This window comes from Pelophylax lessonae, assembly GCF_965119305.1.
Source record: "Pelophylax lessonae genome assembly, chromosome: 4".
Classification (NCBI taxonomy): Eukaryota; Metazoa; Chordata; class Amphibia; order Anura; family Ranidae; genus Pelophylax; species Pelophylax lessonae.
In genome coordinates, this window is record NC_138771.1 from 107,520,365 (window position 1) to 107,540,827 (window position 20,463).

Genomic DNA, 20,463 nt, shown 5'->3' on the forward strand with positions numbered 1-20,463 from the left:
CAAACGAATTTACCACAGGTGGACTTCAATCAAGTTGTAGAAACATCTCGAGGATGATCAGTAGAAACAGGATGCACCTGAGCTCAAATTTTGAGTGTCACCGCAAAGGCTGTGAATACTTCTGTACATGTGTTTTTTTCATTTTTTATTTTTAATAAATTTGCAAAGATTTCAAGCAAACTTCTTACATGTTGTCATTATGGGGTATTGTTTGTAGAATTTTGAGAAAAGTAATACATTTAATCCATTTTAGAATAAGGCTGTAGCATAACAAAATGTGGAAAAGGCAAACTGCTGTGAATACTTTCCGGAATGCACTGTATTAGCTTCTCAATCAAGTGAAAATAAAAACTCTCAAATGATCAGATGGGAGAAAGACCTAGATCAAAAGTTTTCCTGGAACCAATGGCAAAATGCTATAAAGATATCCAGTAAAGCTACCTCATGTATTGAACACTGGGATAACTCACAAAAAATATTAAATAGATGGTATTTGACCCCATACAAACTATCAGAAATATACCCTTCCACATCTCCTATTTGTTGGAGATGTAATGAACAAATTGTTAACCTTTACCACACTCTATGGAGTTGTAAAAAATCAAAATAGTTTCTGGAAGTCTGTATCCTCCTTCATAGCTACCTTTATAGGAAACCTAAAGAAGCTTACCCTGCTATGGCCCTATTAGGAATTAATCTTGATAATTATCCCTTAATATATAGAACAATTGTAGTTCATATATTAAAAGCGGCAAGGTTGAATATAACCAGTTTATGGAAATCTAATGACGCACCTAATCTATCAAATTTCATTGCTAGAGTAAATATCTAAGCACAATATGAAATTATGTTAGCCTATAAGAACTACTCTATCATTGCCTTTAAATAAAATTGCAACATTGGCTATCTCACCCTGGAGCCCCTAAATACCCAAAAAAACATATCCCTAACATCTCTCCTAAGTCTGAGTTTTCGGTGTGGTTCATTACTGATCACTACATTCTCTGTTCTTTGTAAATTTAGTTAGTTTGATGATCAACCTCTGCTTACAGCTTGAACCCAATTGGGGTAGGCAGGAATTGGTTATCAAGAATTATATCAACATTTGTCAAGCCTTACTTTGTTACAAACGGTTCTTTCTCTATGTGTTATTTCTACCACTAAGACTATTCTTTTCAAGTTATAATCTATGTTACTGAATTTGTATTACGATGTTCATTAGAAACAAATAAAAATGTATTGTTTAAAAAAAAAAAGAATTCCCCATTAAGCTCTGTCCTCTGTCAATGTACCCTGCTTCACTGGTTGCTAGAACACTGGCAGTCTGCATCCTAGCAACCAATAAGTTAAATGCAAAACACATTAATAAAGTAATAACAAACCTCCCTCCCACACCTCTTGTGCACTAACTTTAAGGAAGAATTCCAGGTATGGCGTTTTTTTTTTTTTTACATAGATACATTAGTCCAAACCTTCTCTGTCTGGGCGAGGTGGAGAGTGTGATGTCACCGCCCACCTTGTCCAAATCAGATAAGCTTTAAATGTATGGAGAAAATGCAAAGCGTTCTCTGAGTGGCCAACATTCAGTGTTCACAATGCATTAGGGCAGCCATTTGGTGTGTGATTCGAAAGTTAGTGGAGATCAATGGAATGGCGGTGCCTACTAAAGTGATTTCAACTTCCAGAGGCATAGGCCAGGTATACATACAGTGTTTCCAAATGTAACTATGGAAAAAAACGTCATACCTGCAATTTTTCTGGCATACAGTTAAATTACCTTCAGTTTCATTATCTGGCTGTTATTCTTTTTGAATTTGATGCAGCCATAGAAACAGATATAACAATCTCTCAAACATCTCAAAGATTTCATCAATTTGGTGCAGGATATTTTAAGGAGACCATACCACCTAAAATGTGAAGCAAATTCTGTATTGAATTCCCCCCAGTATATACAATAAAGCAGAGCAATGCGTAATTAATCTTGTTGTTCTACTACTTTCAGGTCCATGCAAGATCATTGCAGGAATTAGCTAAAGTCTTAAAACAAATAATATCAGCATTCACTGTTTGTGCTGTCTCAGGCTTTAAAATACTGAAAAAATACTTCATATTTGTCACGTGAAATGATGGAAGGGTACAGCATTTATAGATTTTCATTTTTTCATCATACCAGTTTACGGGTGGGCTGAAATGTCAACACCCGATGAGTGAAATTTTCAATTTGCCCTGAAATTCTTACATGACAGAGTTTACCTTTAGTAAGGCTTGCTTGTGGCTTTCACGCTTCCGCTCTTCCTCTTTTCTTGCCAGAACAGATGCAGTACGTCTTTCTTCTTCCTAAAACAAAGATATGCTTTTTATTCTTTAAAATGTAAAACTTAATAGCTCATACAAAAGTCAGATATCTGCATAAAGAACGTAATTTAAAAGAAAAGTAGACGTTTAGTGAGCTGATTTTCCTAGTAAAGGGGACTGTGGTTTTGATTGAAAGAGTGCAATAGAGTTCTATGTACACATTGCAAAAGCATTTGTTTTAGACCAATCAGCAATAAAACATAGATGTGCATGCAAACTGTTTTTGATTTTGCTCAGTTTGAAGTGGAGGAGGCAGGGCTCTTTGCTAACAAATAGTAATGAGCCAAGTATACTTAAGTTCGGATTGAGCAAGGTTAGAGTAATAGGAGTAACGTTCTGGTGCTGAACCTAAACCCCATTGAAGGCAAATAGGAGCCAAATGTAAAAAATAAGTTTGGACTAGGAAATGTAAAAAAAAAAAAAAAAATGTCATGGGAGGCTGGGCACTTCCATGGAGAACATATACCAAATCAAAAGAAATTTGTAAAAAAATTATGTTTGGCAGGGAGCAGCGATTTTAGTAATGCTTAAAGTGCAACATTAAAAATGCAAAAAGTCCTAAATAGCATGCTTGGAGAATGTCCTGATTTGGACTGTGAAGTCACACATCTCTGTGATGCAAAAACCTACTACAGCAACACTGATATTTGGAAATGAAAAATGTTGAGTTTAAAGTGGTTGTAAAGCCTTAAGGTTTTTCACCTTAAAGCATTCTATGCATTAAGGTGAAAAACCTTCTGTGCTGCAGCTGTCCCTCTTTTCCTTACCTGAGCCCATCCAAACCAGCGATGTGCAGAAGTGCAGCAGCTCTCACTGCTGTCACTCTCCTGTATGGACAGACTGATAGCGCTGGAGCGATTGGCTACTGCTTCTGTCAATCAAAACTGGAGCAGGGGGCGGGGCTCAGTCCCACTGTCTGTGTCAATGAACGCAGCAGCGGGACTCAGGTGCGAGAACGTGCGGGGGCACCCCAACGAAGAGGAGGGTTCTGGAGTGCCAGCAGAGGATCCCAGAAGAAGAGGATCTGGGCTGCTCTGAGTGAAACCATTACACAGAGCAGGTATTGGTATGTTTGTTATTTTTATTTTTTTAAAAATAATGAGGGTTTAGTAAAACTATAAATTGCCACCAAATGACATCTAGCTGCATCGTTGTAAACACAGCAGCCAGGGGTTCCCCTCATCTTTACCAGACCCTTATCCTAAATGAGTCTCTGCGATGGAGAGTAATAGGGGACTCCCATAGGCACTTCAGGTCTGGTATAAAATTTTAATGGGGACCCCATAAAAAAGATAAAAACAAAAAGGCATAGGGTCCCTGCCAAATTCCATACCATACCCAAGGTTTTGGTATGGATTCAAGGGGGAACCCAGCCGCACAAATAAAAAAAAAGTGGGGGGTCTCCCTCCAGACCAGAACATGTCTGAGCATGCAGCCTGGTAGGCCAAAAAAGAGGGGGGACAACCATACATACGCCTCTCCCAAAGCAAACCAAGCAATATTTCCTCAGCATGATCAGGTACCCAGTGGCAATGCACCTTGTCTTCATGTTAACAAGGACAAGGGCCTTTTCTAGACTACCTTGTGTCTGTGGTTGTAAAGATCTGTCAGTGGGAGGCTTATTGGAATCTGGAAATCCCCTTATTGGAATTTGGAAGCCCCATGTGAACGAGTAAGGGGTAAATACTACCTGGCTATGCCTTGGATTCCCAGTCATGTCAGTGAAAGGGGCCAGGTGACATCACTAGGTAAGGACTCGGCAGAGCGTGCACCCACCGATATTCTTAACAACCACTGTCAGAAGGAAGCTGTCATGTATCATAGTGGAAGGAATATCACTATTAGTGGCGGCTGGTGAATAAAAATTTGGGGGGGGGGGGGCGGTGGCAAAACCAACAACCCCCGCACCCCCCATGGGATGGATGGATGGCCTGCAATCTACTCTACCCCCCCTCCCTCCTTCCTCCCCCCTCCCAGGATGGATGGCTGGCTGTCCAGCATCTTACCTGCTCCTTCACCGAGCGCCACTGTGTCTTCTCCTCGGCCGTATGTCCCCTCCCTCTTCCTGGCCAATGGGCAGTAAAATTACATCACTTTTTAGCCAATCAGGAAAGGGGTCTCACGACCTGCTTCCTGATTAGCTGGGAGATGAGTCAGTGTGATAATAGCAAATATTCATTCGCTATTGTCACACAACTGGGTGGGTTCGGGGCGCAGTGGTTAAAAAAAAAAAATTCCCCATTGAACTCCATGCGTCTGGTGCCCCTGCATGTAGTTTAGGGGGCTGGACGCATGGATGGGGGGGCGGTGCCCCTGTGCCTATTATACATGATGCCTGGCTGAATGGGTTAGTCTTCAGACTGAACCTTGGCTGTTCAAGCATTTGGACAAAATCTCCAAACAGCCAAGTGTTTCTGTCTTAAGCTCATCCCTACTGGCAAGTGACACCAAGCCCTACTGTTTCAGCGTACTCTAAATGTATGAGGTGGAGATCATGACACCACTGCCCCTCCTCTCCACTGCTTTGTGCACTGGTGCGCAGTCATGTTAGAACAGGAAGGGTCTACCCAAAAACTGTTCCTACAAAGTTGGGGGCATGAAATTGTCCAAAATGTCTTGGTATGCTAAAGCCTTAAGAGCTCCATTTACTGGTACTAAGGGGCCAAGCTCAAACCCCTAAAAAACAACCCCACACCATAATCTCCCCTCCACCAAATGATTTGGACCAGTGCACAAACAAGGTCCCTAAAGACATGGACTACTTGACTGGCCTGCACAGAGTCCTGACCTAAACCCGAAAGAACACCTTCGGGATGAATTAGAGCCGATACTGTGAGTCAGGCCTTCTCGTCCAACATCAGTGCTTGACCTCACAATTGTGCTTCTGAAAGAATTAAAGAATTGTCAAACATTCCCATAGACACACTCCTAAACCTTGTGGACAGCCTTCCCAGAAGAGCTAAAGCGGTTATAGCTGCAAAGGGTGGGCCAACTCAACATTTAACTCTCTCTCTACTCATATATATATATATATATATATATATATATATATATATATACACATACATATTATATATATATATATATATATATATATATATATATATATATACACACACACATATATATATATATATATATATATATATATATATATATATATATATATATATATACACACACACCGTACTCTCTCACTTTTTGCCCAATATCTTATTTTTACTTATATTCTGGATCTTTTAGAAACGGTTCTTTTTTCTTTTTTTTTTTTTTTCCGACTCAGTATTTTCCTAGTTTTCTTTTAGCATTCTTCTGCCATCTAGTGCTTGTCTTTTAGTCGTACATGCTAAGAAAAAAAAACTAGACTGGTAGCATGAAAAATGCAGAAAAACACTTTAATAGCTCAATTACAAAAGGCATGGCATGCCAAGAATGTCGGGGTAACGTATTATATCAGAACATACAAAATCAAAACAAGTATACATTCTGGAAGTACTGTTATTTCAACTGGATAAAGGATGTAAATATAGTAAAAGTTCAACATTCTACAGACTTGCCAGCAAACTCTGGCTTTTGAACAGATTACCGTATGTTTCCTGTTTAATTCATACCAGGAATTCTTACATAGAATGCATATCAATCTCCAATGAAACAATAGGGGAAAATGATTCACAGATACCAGGAGGTAGACACACGATCACAAGGGCACATATGGGAATTTACATATTAATGTGCATACAGGTATGTATCTTCATGTGCATTGAATAATTGTTGTGATCTGTTACTGTGTGTGACTGTTACCATCAGCCATGACCACACCACTCTTGACTCCGTATTGGTGATTATTGCCATTGCTGGTGATCACTGAAAGCTTAAACTGGAAGTGCGGTCAAAACCTAACTAAGCTTCAACCTGCTTTTACCCCCGGAAATGGTTATAAACACAAGAAAAGAGAAGGCTCAACATCCTTGTGCATTAACAATTTATTCAATATGCCAAAGTGAATCCCATTCCAAATAATGATCACTAAGACGCGCATTTAGAAAATAAAAATGAAGCGTACATGTGCAAATAAATCACAAAATATTCTTAATAACAATAAATAAATTAATAAATAGCAGTCTTCAAAAAGATGTGTCCAATACACTCCGTACACACTGCAGTTCATAAAGTAAAGTGAGAGTGTGATCAGCTAATAAAAGTCCCGTGATAAGGTTGGTTCACCATAAATCCACCACCATCGTGATACTGCTCCCATCAGCTGGCAACTCACCCCAAATTATTGCCCCCCCATTCTCATGGTCACGGCTCAAGCACAGTGGGATCACTAGTAAAGCAAGGGGGGATCATCCTTAGATCGTTCTCCTCCAATGTCTCCTCTCTCTCATGAATAGCCCATCAATATGAATCATAGAAAAGAAAAGAGCTCCACGAGTCAATATGGTCTTTACATCGATTTATTAACTCATATTACAAACCCATAACAAAATGCAATTACAAAATGTCGTAAGCAAAGGCGTGGCTACAAGGCACACCGGAGAATCTGTCGGAGGCTTGGAGGCTGCTCCCTAGGGTCCGGTATATCAGCGTGGAGGTGGTGAGGACTATGGGAATGCCCCAGACCACCTATTATTATTCATGCGCTTTGCTTAAAACACCTTGTGAGTGCATTTTGTTATGGGTTTGTAATATGAGTTATGGGCTATTCATGAGAGAGGAGGAGACTTTGGAAGAGAACAATCTAAGGACGACCCCCCCCCCCCCTGCTTTACTAGTGATCCCACTGCACATGAGCCCTGACCATGAGAATGGGGGGGCAATAATTTGGGGTGAGTTGCCAGCTGATGGGAGCGGTATCATGATGGTGGTGGATTTATGGTGACCCAACCTTATCACGGGACTTTTGTTAGCTGATCACACTCTCACCTAGAAGTTTACTTTATGAACTGCAGTGTGTACGGAGTTCCTGTGCACATCTTTTTGAAGACTGCTATTTATTTATTTATTGTTATTAAGAATATTATGTGATTTATTTGCACATGTACTCTTCATTCATTTTTATTTTCTAAATGCGCGGCTTAGTGATCATTATTTAGAATGGGATTCTCTTTGGCATATTGAGGTACTTATTTTTTTAAAAGCTGCAGCATGATATTTGGATTTCACTATATTCTCCTGTACCATGCCCGCAGCACTACATCTCCTGTACTATGCCCGCAGCCCTGCATTTCCTGTATCATCTCCTGTGCCATGCCTGTACCAACTCCTGTGCCATGCCTGTACCATTGCCTTTACCATCTCCTGTACCATGCCCACAGCCCTGCATCTCCTGTACCATGTCCGCAGCCCCTGCACCATGCCCGCAGCCCCTGTTTTGGGTCTTGTGGTGGTCCAGTAGCTGCTGCATTTCCCACTCTAGGCTTATACTCGAGTCAATAAGTTTTCCCAGTTTTTTGTAGTAAAATTTGGTGCCTTGGATTCTATTCGGGTTGGCTAATACTCGAGTATAAACGGTAATACAGGATTATACATTTCAACCACAGATACACTTTAACTGGCTAAGTGTTGCAAAGAAGGAGTAAGACAAAACATACAAATCCCAAACTACTATCCACACGACCATTCTATCTGTAAGTATGTAAAAGTGTAAAAGTTTAATCAGAGGCTCAGCCTTAGGGGTTCCCATGATTAGCACCACGACCTACCCTAACCAAAATGGTGCAACAAAGTGTCCCACACAAAGTGCTGATATTGAAGAGAGCCAACATTATCACAAGGATAGGAAGTTTGGAGGAGATATCAACAGGGCCTCAGCATCCTTCCCCACTTTAGTTAAATAAAAAATAAATGAAGTGCTAAAGGGGCAGCTTTATTGGGTCAGAGATTTACTGCTTTTTTACAGACTACTTTTATTTGCAAAAGAAAGTGGGGGTTTTGACGAATGCCCATTTGATGGGACGTTCACCACGGCTACTGGAGGAGTGTGGGGGCCAGCCTCCTGCCCACGGACTATGGACCCTGGCTTGTAGGGGAGCGTGGCTCTGTGTGGGGGTGTATGCTGGGGGACCCTTGGAGTACTGTTACTTTGAATTCAAGTCCATGTCACCCCAAGAGACACAGACTCTGGGCCTAAGCTGCCTATTACAACAAAGGACTTCACACAATGAGAGACTAAACAGATACTAACGACATAAGACTCAGCTATTGTCTACTGTGGGGATGTGTATTGACACTTATAATAAGGTGTGTTGAAAATGGAGACGGGCAGTCCGCGAGCCTACGTCTTCTGCTTTCATCTGTTTAGAGGTGGTGTGTGTTCATACTTCTAGGAATGCATATTCGGCTATGTTTTGGGCTTGTTGTTTGTTGAGTCAATTATGATAATGCTAATCCTGTCTGAGCCTGCAGTGTCATTCACCTATTGTTTCTGTCCAGATGGCCAGGTATGTTAATTATGTTCTGTATACAATACATTTGCATATGATGTAATCAAGCACCTAAGACTGTATATATTGGAAATGAGTTGTTGAATAAAGAGTCTTTTTGTTTTACCCTTCATCGAGCTTAGGCTGATGTTTGGGGGGAATTGGGGGCCTTAGTCACTGCATCACGTGGGATTCGGGAGACCTAAGATGGAAATAATTGGTCGAAGTATTGGGGGTCCATTACAGGGGTAAAGACCTCAACAAAGAATGTTACATTAGAACCAGGCAGCTTAAGTCATCTGAGCTTTATTAAAAAATATGGATTACAAAAAAACTAGGCTTAAATACTCCATCACCTCTGCAGTTGAGAAAAAAAAATGAAAACTAATTGCCCACTTAACTAAAGTAGAGTAATAATGCTGTTGCTGCATGGCCATTGGTGTAAATGTAAAGACCACAGTGATCTTCGCTTTTCTGCATAGGATGGCAGGCAGATGCAATTAGATCAGTGTGGCTAATTTACCCCAGTGGGTATTGACACTGTATTGCTGCAATCAGTTTCACACACACCACTGTGGGAGTAACTGATATCCTGCACCTTGAATACTTCTAAGAGCACCTAGTCAGTGCATTACACAATTATGCACCTTGGCGAATGATCCATATTGGAACTGTTGCTCTGCTCACACATTTACAATCTCTAATTCGTTTTAGCTCCTGGATAGCCGGGGGAGACTTCAATGCTCTCTACCTCACCAGCTCACAGGTTAGGGGGCTTGATGCAGTTCCAGTGTATTGCCTGAAGGAATGCTCAGTGTATTGCCTGAAGGAATCAGGCTCCATTTTGATGAAGCATACAAGCTGCTGGACATCAGTTACTCCCAAAGCGGTGTGTGTGGACCCAACTGCAGCAATACATTGTCAATACCCACTGGGGTTAATTAGCTACACTGACTTAATTGCATCTGCCTGCCATCCTATCCAGAGGAGCGATAGTCACTGACAGTGGTCTTTACATTTCAACACGGCCCTGCAGGAATAGCATTATTACTCTACTTTAGTTCAGTGGGCAATTGGCTAAATTTGCTAAGACCCTCACTAAGACCCTGTGCATGTTGGGAACATTTATGTGCAGTGCACATTATATATTGTGATAGGTGGCACTACATCTGCATAAATATTTCCCACTCTGGCAACGTATCTGGCATGGTGTAAGCCTCCTATTACCTTGGGTATGTCTAGACAAAATTGCATGTGTGATATGTGAGCACAGCTGCGACATTTTAGATAACGTTGTCTTTTTTAATCACAGCTGCGGAGGTGAGGGTGGAGTTTTTAAGCCTAGTGTTTTGTAATTCATATATAAAAGATCCCAAGACTTAGGCTGCCTGGTCCTTATGTAACATCCTTTGTTGGGGTTTTTACCTCCGCTTTCTTTTGCGATAGTGTTATTTGAGTTACTAGGAATAGAAATATACAGTAATATTTGGTGAGTGAGCAAGCAAATAGGACACTGACTTAGCAATTTAATACATAGCTAGCCAGTGTACTGACACTAGTGAGGTGTTAGCATACCCTTTATAATGTATTTTTTTTTTTAGCAACACTATCACTTTAGGGCTCTTCCTTTACCGTGATTTTCTTCATGTCCAGCTGTCTCAGCTGCAGCATGTGCCCCAGAATGGTTTGTCTGTACCATGACTCTTGAGCTATTGGGTTGCCATCAAGTGTGACTTCTGAAAGCGATGTGGAGTCAGCAAGACACAAGATGTCACTGATTCTGCAAAGATAAAGTGCAATATAAGTCAGCAGAAACTGAAGGCAAAGATAAAAAAAAAGTGTTATGTCACACAGAAGATCAATATTTTCTTCAGCCTGTAATTGATCATCAGACAATGCACTTGAGGCTGTTTGAACATATCTGCACTTTACATTACTAGGCACGCTGTGTGAAAGTAACCACTAGAATGATGCTTTTCTGTAGTGAATACATGAGTCTGAACACACTGACACTACCTTAGTTGTAGCATGCCACCCAACTGTCCCGCTTTCCATGGGACTGTACTGGGATTTCAACAAATCTTGATGTCCAGTGGACCCTGGCTGAGACCCAGAACCCAGAGCCAGAAAATTTGTTCTGACACCTAGCCTGACTAATGTAGCTTGCAGCTCTAAGGAAGACTGTATCCTCCAGGTTACCATCTGCTTGTGGTCAGTCAGCAGCGCTGAGGTTTCTATGGACACGGGGGATGTGGTCGTGGCTGACATGTAAACATTGCAAACGAGGAGGGCAGGCAACACTGCAGAACACCAGCCAAAGTCAGTCCATCCAGAAGCACTGGAGCAGACTTTTCTCCAATATGCATGGAGCCCCAGGGAAGAACGGAGTTAAGGCGAAACTCTGCAATAGGTGATTGTGTCAGCATAATTTTTAACCCTTGCCAAACTTGACAGATAATTAGTGTAATATCCCAGCTTCTAGGTGTCTCAGAGGGGTATCAGGAGTGGGAGTGCAGAATATGCAGGAAGGGAAGCAGTGTGTGCAGGGAGGGGCACAGTGTGTACAGAGAGGGAACAGTGTGTGCAGGGAGGAGCGCAGTATATACAGACAGGGGACAATATTCGCAGGGAGGTGGCAGAAGGAGGGGAGCACTGTGCAGGGGAAAAGGGGAACAGTGTGTCCAGGTGGGAGACAGTGTGTTATGGGGGAGGAAGGGGGCAATGTGTACAGTCAGTAGATTAAATTTGGGCTAATTCCCAGGACTTGTTTATTTCAGTTTAGCAAAAAAAAAAAAAAAAAAACACAAATACTGATCGCGTTGCCCATGTCATTATGTCATGCCTTCAGCATGGGGTTGTTCGTTATAGGGTTTTGTTTGCCTTTTCACTTTGCTTTGTGCTCTACCTAGTGGCCAAACAACACACTGTTTCCACATTAAATATCAGTTTTTGACCTCTATAGGGTCTCTACTTCTCATGAGTCTTCTCAGGGGTAATATGTTTCCTGTCCCGATGGAAGGAGCTCTAGGTCTCGTGTGCTGTCCTGGAAGGCAACTTTGGAAAACATCCTATTCCTCAGTGGTAAATGTCACTGGTGAGCACAAAGAGTCATTTACACGCAGCATCTGCCACACCTTTTAGCAGCTCAGAGATATTCCCTGGAATTCATAAAGGGGTCTCCTCTGCACAGCAAACATTGAAGTATTGGATTGATTCATGCACCTGTAAGAAACAGGTACATGAATTGATGCATTGAGGCCAGCACTGAGGTTGTAGTGGTCGTACTGGACACTCCATCCTCAGTGCACCTCAGTACACGGAGCCTGATAAAATCACAGGCTTAATATTAATGAGCTGCTAGCCATGCTGAGAAGTTGAGTTGTAGGTACTAGTTACCCTACAAGTCCGCCTCCACTTACATTTACAGTAGGCAAAGTCTGATGGAAATTCTAGTTTACCATTAGGTCCGTCTCTATTGTACATGCCAGCAAACAGCAGTGGATGAATTGCACAGCAGCAAGACAGCCCAACAGAGGCTATAAAATATGCCCATTGCCATCCTTTGTCGATCACAATGGAGGCGAGCCCAATGAAGAAATTAGCCTCTCTGAATCTCCATCAGACTCCACTGCCTTCAAGTCAATACACAGTTTTTATCACTGGTTGTTAGAATACTGGAGGACAGCCCCACTCTAAGAACTCTGGCTCCTCTCCTTATCTACGCACTGATCATAGGTGTGTGCACAGGGTGTGCCAGGTGTGCCTAGGCACACCCTAATCACCCCCTGCAGTGGCAATTCCCCCTGCTTCCTGTCTCCCCCCTGCAGTGCTGCCAGCTTCCCTCCTCTCCTCTCCTCTCCTCCCCTCTCAGGAGCGGGGAAGGGGCTTGTAAATATTTAATTAACTGGCCCCTTCCTTTTTTGAATGAACACAGTGAGTGATCTGTGCTTATCACTCCTGTGTTCATTCTTAAATGAAGCATAGTAAACTATGTTTACTGCAGGATGCAGATAAGGAGACTGGGGAATCTCTGTCCTTAGTTTCTTTCTCTAACTCATAAGTGAGGCATCAGTGGTCTGTTTAGATCCTTAATATTTCAACAAAGCCCCATAACGGTGCTCCTAAAAAAAAAAAAAAAAAAAATTGTAAAAAAATAATATTGTAAAAATAATAAAAAAAAATTGTAAAAAATAATAAAAATAAAAAAACTAATGACACGTCCACTGCTCTACTGACACCTTTCACTGCTCTGCTGTTATACATTCATATGTGTTTGTGCTCTATGTAATGCTAATGTAATAGGCTGCACGCACCAATGGCACTGATGGTGATTCTTTATGAATCTATTGCAGTCATAGCGGCACATTGTGAAAGTGGCGCATATAAAAACTACCTGAATCTGTTGCATTCATTGGACCTGTTATTAGGACTGGCACAGGGCTTTCATTAATTAAGCATGGACTTTTTAATGGACCAATACTGCCAAAAAATTGCAGTCTGTTGTCTATTGTTCTATTTTATGGATTAAGCTTGAAAATCAAGCTGCACATAGGCCACAGGGTAATACAGTATGTAGCGACAACATAACAGACTAGCGGACTGAATAATTATCTTGCAGAGAACCATGTTCAAACACTGTGCCTGGGAATAGCAATCCATACTTTGTGAGCTTATTCATCTGTGGATTTATACTGCTATATTAAATAACACTGCATGAGGCGTTACCTACATACACTTAGCCAGTTTTTATATTTAACCGCTAAAATACATAAAATTGCATGTCACCATTAAAGAAAAACACCCCTTTCATTCAGGGTCAGTCCATCCATAAGTCAATATGGTGCACAACAGAAGACTCCATACACAACTCCAACACTCCCATTCACAAAACAGAACTTAAAAAAAATAGCTATTTACAATTTTATTTTCTAAAAAAAATGACATATCTTATACAAATCTCACTTAGTGTTCCCCTTCTATGTAATGTTAAGGAGGGGGCTGAGAAGGCATTTTTACTATAATTAAAGGCTATACTAAACTTTTGTACCAAGTCACACCTGTGTTTATCCCCATCCCAAAACCCCAGGGCAACTGTCACTTTAGAAATGTGTGTGCTGTCTGGGGTTCCGCCCACATAGCCATGTCATTCATTCATAGAATTCTGTAAATAAACCACAAGTCTCATCTTCCACCGCAGACAGTTCTTAATGTAACTTGAATATGGATTATTTCTCATAGCCAATTGACACTTTCTCCAGGTCTTTAACTTAAAGTCAGTACCTTGGTACAGACAGGGAGCTGGAGTAGGAGATTTGTAAGAGCCTGCATTGCACCTGCTTTCCACTGATCACAAAAACAATTAGTACACATTTTTCCTGCAAATAAATGTACATTTATTATCATGGTTTTGTAAAAGGTGACCTTTAACCCCTTCTGTACTGTGCTAGCAGATTTTCATTATCACTTTTAAACTGGATGTGCTTACTGTCTGTACTAACAAAGGGTTAAAGATATTATGGCCTAGGTGATACATTGTACTCTAAAGCACATAAAAATGTCCCTAAAGTGTCCCTATAGTGTATTGTGATTCTGAACAATTTAAGCTGCATAAAGAGTCATATGTATAATGTTGAAGAAATAACTAGAAAGGTGACAAATATTTATTCAATTACTTTTAGATATACTGTGTGATTGTTAACACATAAACATATAGTGGGGTTCTCAAATCTGGCTGCAAAGATGAAAACACACTTTAATACTTTTTAATGACCATTTCCAAAGTGCAACTTTTGTCCTCATAATGTACTGACTGAACTGACAGCTCCCCTGCTATCTCTCCCCAATATAGATCTACTTTATATGAAGATCAATAACAGAACTTTCCTATGGAGTGCCATGATCTGTATTTACACCTATAAAAAAAAAAAAAAAAAAAAAAAAAGGATCAACCAGGTAGACTGGGACCATTCTTAATGGCCACAGCATGTGTGTAGACACAGGAACCTAAACACAGAGATCTCCCCAAAGGAGTCCACAAATATAAGAAATCACCATGTTGCTTAAATCAACAGCTTTAATATATATCAGTATTGGGTGGTTAAAAATAAAAAAATAAAAAAATTACATGGTGTTACACAAGACTATTAAACTGACCTTTCCATAATCCTCTTTCTGAAGCCAGGCAAATACCCCAGAGAATGCTCCTTTTACTGCCCCATGGCCCTATTAAGTATGGACCTGATAATTCTCACCAAATTTTAGTGACTCAACTGGCCAAGGTTATTCCCTCTTTAGTCAATATTGACCAGACTGGTTTCATGCCCGGAAAGTCTACGGACACTAATTTGAGAATATTTACCCACTTACAACTCCCCAATCTGAAGCCTCAGAATCCTCTTTCTGAAGCCAGGCAAATACCCCAGAGAATGCTCCTTTTACTGCCCCATGGCCCTATTAAGTATGGACCTGATAATTCTCACCAAATTTTAGTGACTCAACTGGCCAAGGTTATTCCCTCTTTAGTCAATATTGACCAGACTGGTTTCATGCCCGGAAAGTCTACGGACACTAATTTGAGAATATTTACCCACTTACAACTCCCCAATTCAGAAATACCAACTGCAGTCCTAGTATCTATCGATATTGAGAAAGCGTTCGACTCTGTCAATTGGTAGTACATGCACCAGGTATTGGAGCTTATGGGTTTCGGGCCTCTGTTTAGAAAATGGATTACAATGATCTATAGTAGCCCCCGAGTGGCGATCCGGCTTGGACTCTTGGTCTCTCCCTTTTTGGATATTGTTAGGGGCACTAGGCAAGGGTGCCCCCTCTCCCCCTTCTTTTTTGCCCTAACAAAAGAACCCTTGGCAATAGCCCTTCGGTCATCACAGGCGGTGGGGGCCATTCAGGTGGGAATTATCCAGGAATTTTTTTGCATTATTTGCTGACAATTTCATTCTGTTCCTTAGGGATCTAGGGCCATCCCTTCCAGCTGCTTTGACTATCCTGAATGACTTTGCTTCCTTCTCGGGCCTTAAGGTCACCTGAAACACATCATCCACCTTGCTGCTGGATGAAGGAGCCAAAAGGAGTGACTAATCCTAGTATCCCATTACGATGGGTTTTATCCCTTACCTACTTGGGTGTTCAAATTATTGCTAACATTCAAAACTACATGCCCCTAAAATGTAGTCCCACTAGTGTCACAACTTAAGCAGAGAGTCCAGGCTTGGAAGAAGGTGCCACTGTCCTTGATAGGGAGAATAAATCTCCTTAAAATAAAATTTCTTTCAGTCATTTCATACTTCCTACGACATGCTTGGACCTGGGTACCTAAATCATATTTCAAAATATTGGGTGGTGTCATTAGTTAATACCTTTGATCCCTCTTGTCCCCTCGTATAGGGCTAAAGGTGCTGCAAGAACCTTGGGGTCAGGGAGGTCTAGGCCTGCTATTTGGCTGGTCAGATGGTTTTCACCTGCCGATGACTGTTGGCAGATGATGGGGACTTGGCCACGGTATTGCAGACGGCACATCTTGGGTCTTACGAAAGTTTACGGTTAGCTCTATTTAGAGGTCCTTTGTCCAATCTCCCTCTAACACTAATTATGAAGGCCACTATTAAAGCTTGGGATGCAGGAGTAAAATTAGCATGTCCTAGTCATGTGGGCATTTTGCCCTCCACTCCCTTATGGATGAATTCTTGACTTCCCCATTTTTATGGCCTACCTGACCACATAGTGTGGGTGACCAAGGATAATTAGGGGACATCACTAGAGAGGGGGAAATTTTAACCTTTGACCAACTGAAAAGCTAGATATAACCTACCAAACTCTTATTTATTTTGTTTTCTCCAACTACTCCATGCGTTTCAAGTCCAATTTCACGATATGGGTGTAGAGACTCTGCCTTCAGCTCTTGAAAATCTATAAAATCGGACGAGGGTCTCTACAAGCCTCGATCTGTGACATAAGGAATTATTTAAAAAAAGACACCGCCTGCAGTGACCAGATGCAGGGAGCAGTGGGTGTCTGAGGTACCAGATATCCTTGGGGAGGATTGGGATGATTATGTACTAGAAACAGCCCTTCAAACATCTTGTGTCAGCCAGGGACAGATTAATCCAGTTTACATTTCATTCATAAGATTTATTATACCCCAGCTAGATTAGCTAACATTTATCCTACTTCCTCAGCTGAGTGCTGGCGGTGTTCGTTCTCCCCTGCTAATGCTGAATAAATTTTCTGTAAATGTCGCCAGATCCAGAATTTCTGATCTGCGGTCACTTGTTGCATAACTGACCTTCTTGCTGTTCCCATCCCTGTGTCAGTCAGAGTCTGTCTCCTAGGCCTGGTAGAAGTAGTGTACCTTCCAAGGCCCATAGAACTCTACTCAACATTTTATTATTTTATGATGGAAAAGTTTAACTTTTACATTGGAAAAAGCCATATGCCTCCACGTTGTCCTTTTGGAAGCGCATTGTGAAGTCTATGATGCCACTCTACAAGGCAACTTATACTTCCAGAGGTTGCGGAAAAAAGTTTGATAAAGTTTGGCAAGCCTCGTTTACTTTATCCTCTACTGTGGGGTGATGTAGTTGCCTAATCCCTGATCGAATTGAAATTTGGTGCTCACTCAGGTATTGGTTCAACTCAATGTTCTGTGATTCCATTTTCATTATTCTAGTCCTAATACTTTACTCCTGCCATACAGTGACATTATTACCGTACCTTTAGTTTAATAAACTGGTGTATGTATCATCCTGGCATAGACACCTTACAGGCTACTGGAATGAGCTGTTGTGATGGGGGGGGGGGGGGGTGATGAAACGTGGGATGTTTAAAGGATTAGTATGGTCAGGAGTAGTCATTGTTTCTGTACTGATATGTTGGCCCTGGTTTGTGACTGTGCTGCCTTGTTTTGTTTTTGTTTGTACTTTATTGAAAACCTTAATAACATTTAAAAATAAACATAAATAAATTAAAATAAAATAGAATTAAGGCCCCTTTCACACTTGTGCGACTTGAAAGTCGCACGATTTTACGGCCCTGATTTTACAGCGATTTTGAGATGATTTTGACTGGGCTTGAAGCAATGCCTATGTCTTTGGACCTCAAAACGCATAAAAATTGGGCCAAAGTAGTGCAGGGACTACTTTGAAGTTGCTGCAACTTTAAGTTGGGCATATATGAATGGGTATCATTGGAAAACATGGCGAATGGCATGTCGTGCAACTCTAATGTCGAAAGTTGCATGACAAGTTGCACAAGTGTGAAAGGGGCCTTAAAAAAAAAAGTGACTTTTCCATTTTAATCTGCAGCCTGCCATGTTATGCCAGTTCACATTGGTGTGATGCGAGAACCCTACAAATCCACTGCGGGTTCCCCCATTGCACCCGACTCGCAGGCAGTTCACACTGCCATATGCAAACTGCTGGGAGTGTCAATACAAAGTTAAAGACCCCTCCAGATTAGTTTGCATATCGCAGTGCAAACTGTAAATTTGGACAGGAATCAGATCGCATAGGTGTGAACACCTATGCAATCCGATTCTGGTGCGGACCAAACAAAGGGTCTCGCATGACTTTGGTCCGAATGCGATGCAAATTCAGCCATATAATCTGTATGGCTGAATTTGCATTACACAGACATCACATGTGCAGAGCAGTGCAGTCTATAGTGTAAACTGCCACTAAGACTGATAAAAAACAGAGTTTGAGGCAAACCTTCAGGTATACAGTGGGGAAAATAATTATTTGATCCCTTGCAGATTTTGTAAGTTTGCCCACTTACAAAGAAATGAAGCGTCTATAATTTTTTTATCATAGGTGTACTTTAAATGATAGAGCCATATTATCAACCAAAAATCCGGAAAAAAACACACGATAAAAATGTTCTAAAATTGAGTTGCAGTTCAGTGAGTAAAATAAGCATTGATTCCCTACCAAACAACAATAATTCTGGCTCCCACAGACTGGCTACAGTATGCGCTCATGTGGTACACAGATTAGTCCTGTCAATTTATGACGGTGCCCCGAACGACAACTCGTGATCTGTATAAAAGACACTTGTCCACAGAATCTCTTTATTTCATTCAAACCCACCATCATGGGCAAGACCAAAGAGCTGTCAAAGGACATCAGCGACAAGATTGTAAACCTGCACAAAGCTGGAATGGGCTACAAGACCATCAGCAAGAAGCTTGGTGAGAATGAGACAACTGTTGGATCGATTATTCGCAAATGAAAAAAATACAAAATAACCATCAATTGCCCTCAGTCTAGAGCTCCATGCAAGATTTCGCCTCATGGGGTAAGGATAATCTTGAGCAAAGTGAAGGATCAGCCCAGAACTACACAGGAGGAGTTTGTTCATGATTTCAAGGCAGTTGGAACCACAGTCAACAAACCCTTGGTAACACAATATGCCGCAATGGATTGAAATCCTGCAACACCCGCAAGGTCCCCCTCCTCAAGAAGGCCCATATACAGGCCCATCTGAAGTTTGCGAATGAACATCTAAATGATTTCCAGAAGGATTGGGAAAACTGACACTTTTTTGGGAATCAGTGCGATTATTACAGTAATCAGTGCTAAAAATATGCACTGTAACTGTACTAATGACACTGGCATGGAAGGGGTTAACACCAGGAGCAATCAAAAGGTTAAGTGTGTCCCTAGGGGGTGCTTTCTAACTGTGTGGGGGGGGTAGAATCACTGGATGAACACAGAGATCCCTGTTCCTGCTTAGCAGGAACACAAGATCACTGTGTTCATACCTGACAGGATAGCCTTGTAAACCTTGTTTACATCGGCAGACCACCGTTCTACTTCTCTGGGGAGCGATCACGGGTGGCCGGCGGACATCGCGTCTCCTGGACCTGCTGATTGGCTCCCCCTGTGGCCCCGCTGGCTATTGCATGAAACGACATACAGGTATGTTGTTTCATGCAAAAGAGCCGGCCTACTGTGGCTGGTAGGCAAGTGGTAGGCAAGTGGTTAAAATACACCTATGATAAAAATTGTAGACCCCTAATTTCTTTGTAAGTGGGAAAACTTACAAAATCTGCAGAGGATCAAATAATTATTTTCCCCACTGTATCAAGCAATATTCTCAGGTTAACTGCAGGGAATTTTTGGCGAGACAGATGCACTTGACAAGATGAGGAAAGCCAGGTAGTGTAATACTTCTTATTACAACATTTAGGTGAATATAGTAGGCAGACCCTTTCACTTACTCTTAGGAAGTTCCCTACTATGGTCTATCTCAGTATCCACAGAAGACAGGCAGGGAAAAAAAGAAAAATCTCCAGTGAAGTTTTCTAAGCTGCGGCTTCCGATTGCCGCCTGACACCCGCGATCATTCCCCACTGAGAGAGAAGGACGGTCGGCTGTTGTAAACACAGCTGACCGATCTTCTCCCTGGAATGATCATAGAGCCCCTGTGATGCTTCTATATAGGATCACATGTCTCTATGGTCATTTCAGAAGCCACGCCCCCCTCCACAGTTAGAATCACTCCCCTAGGCTCACATTTAACTCCTTAATCACCGATAATGTTAACCCCCTTCCCTGCCTGTGTCATTATTACAGTAACAGTACATATTTTTAGCACTGATTACTGTTGTAATGCCACTGGTCCTCCCAAACGTGTCAAAAATGTAATTTAGGGGTCAGATCTGTCA

General features: G+C 41.5%; 1 protein-coding gene across 1 annotated transcript in view; it reads right to left on the bottom strand.

The window, feature by feature from the left end:
* The window catches only part of LRRC49 (leucine rich repeat containing 49), a 202,688-nt gene that overhangs the window by 78,863 nt on the left and 103,362 nt on the right, over window positions 1-20,463 (bottom strand). The window contains exons 10-11 of the mRNA XM_082256059.1: window positions 10,413-10,560; window positions 2,254-2,337 (exon numbers count right to left, since the gene is read on the bottom strand). Coding sequence (XP_082112185.1) covers window positions 2,254-2,337; window positions 10,413-10,560 — 232 coding nt within the window. The remainder of the gene's footprint in view (window positions 1-2,253; window positions 2,338-10,412; window positions 10,561-20,463) is intronic.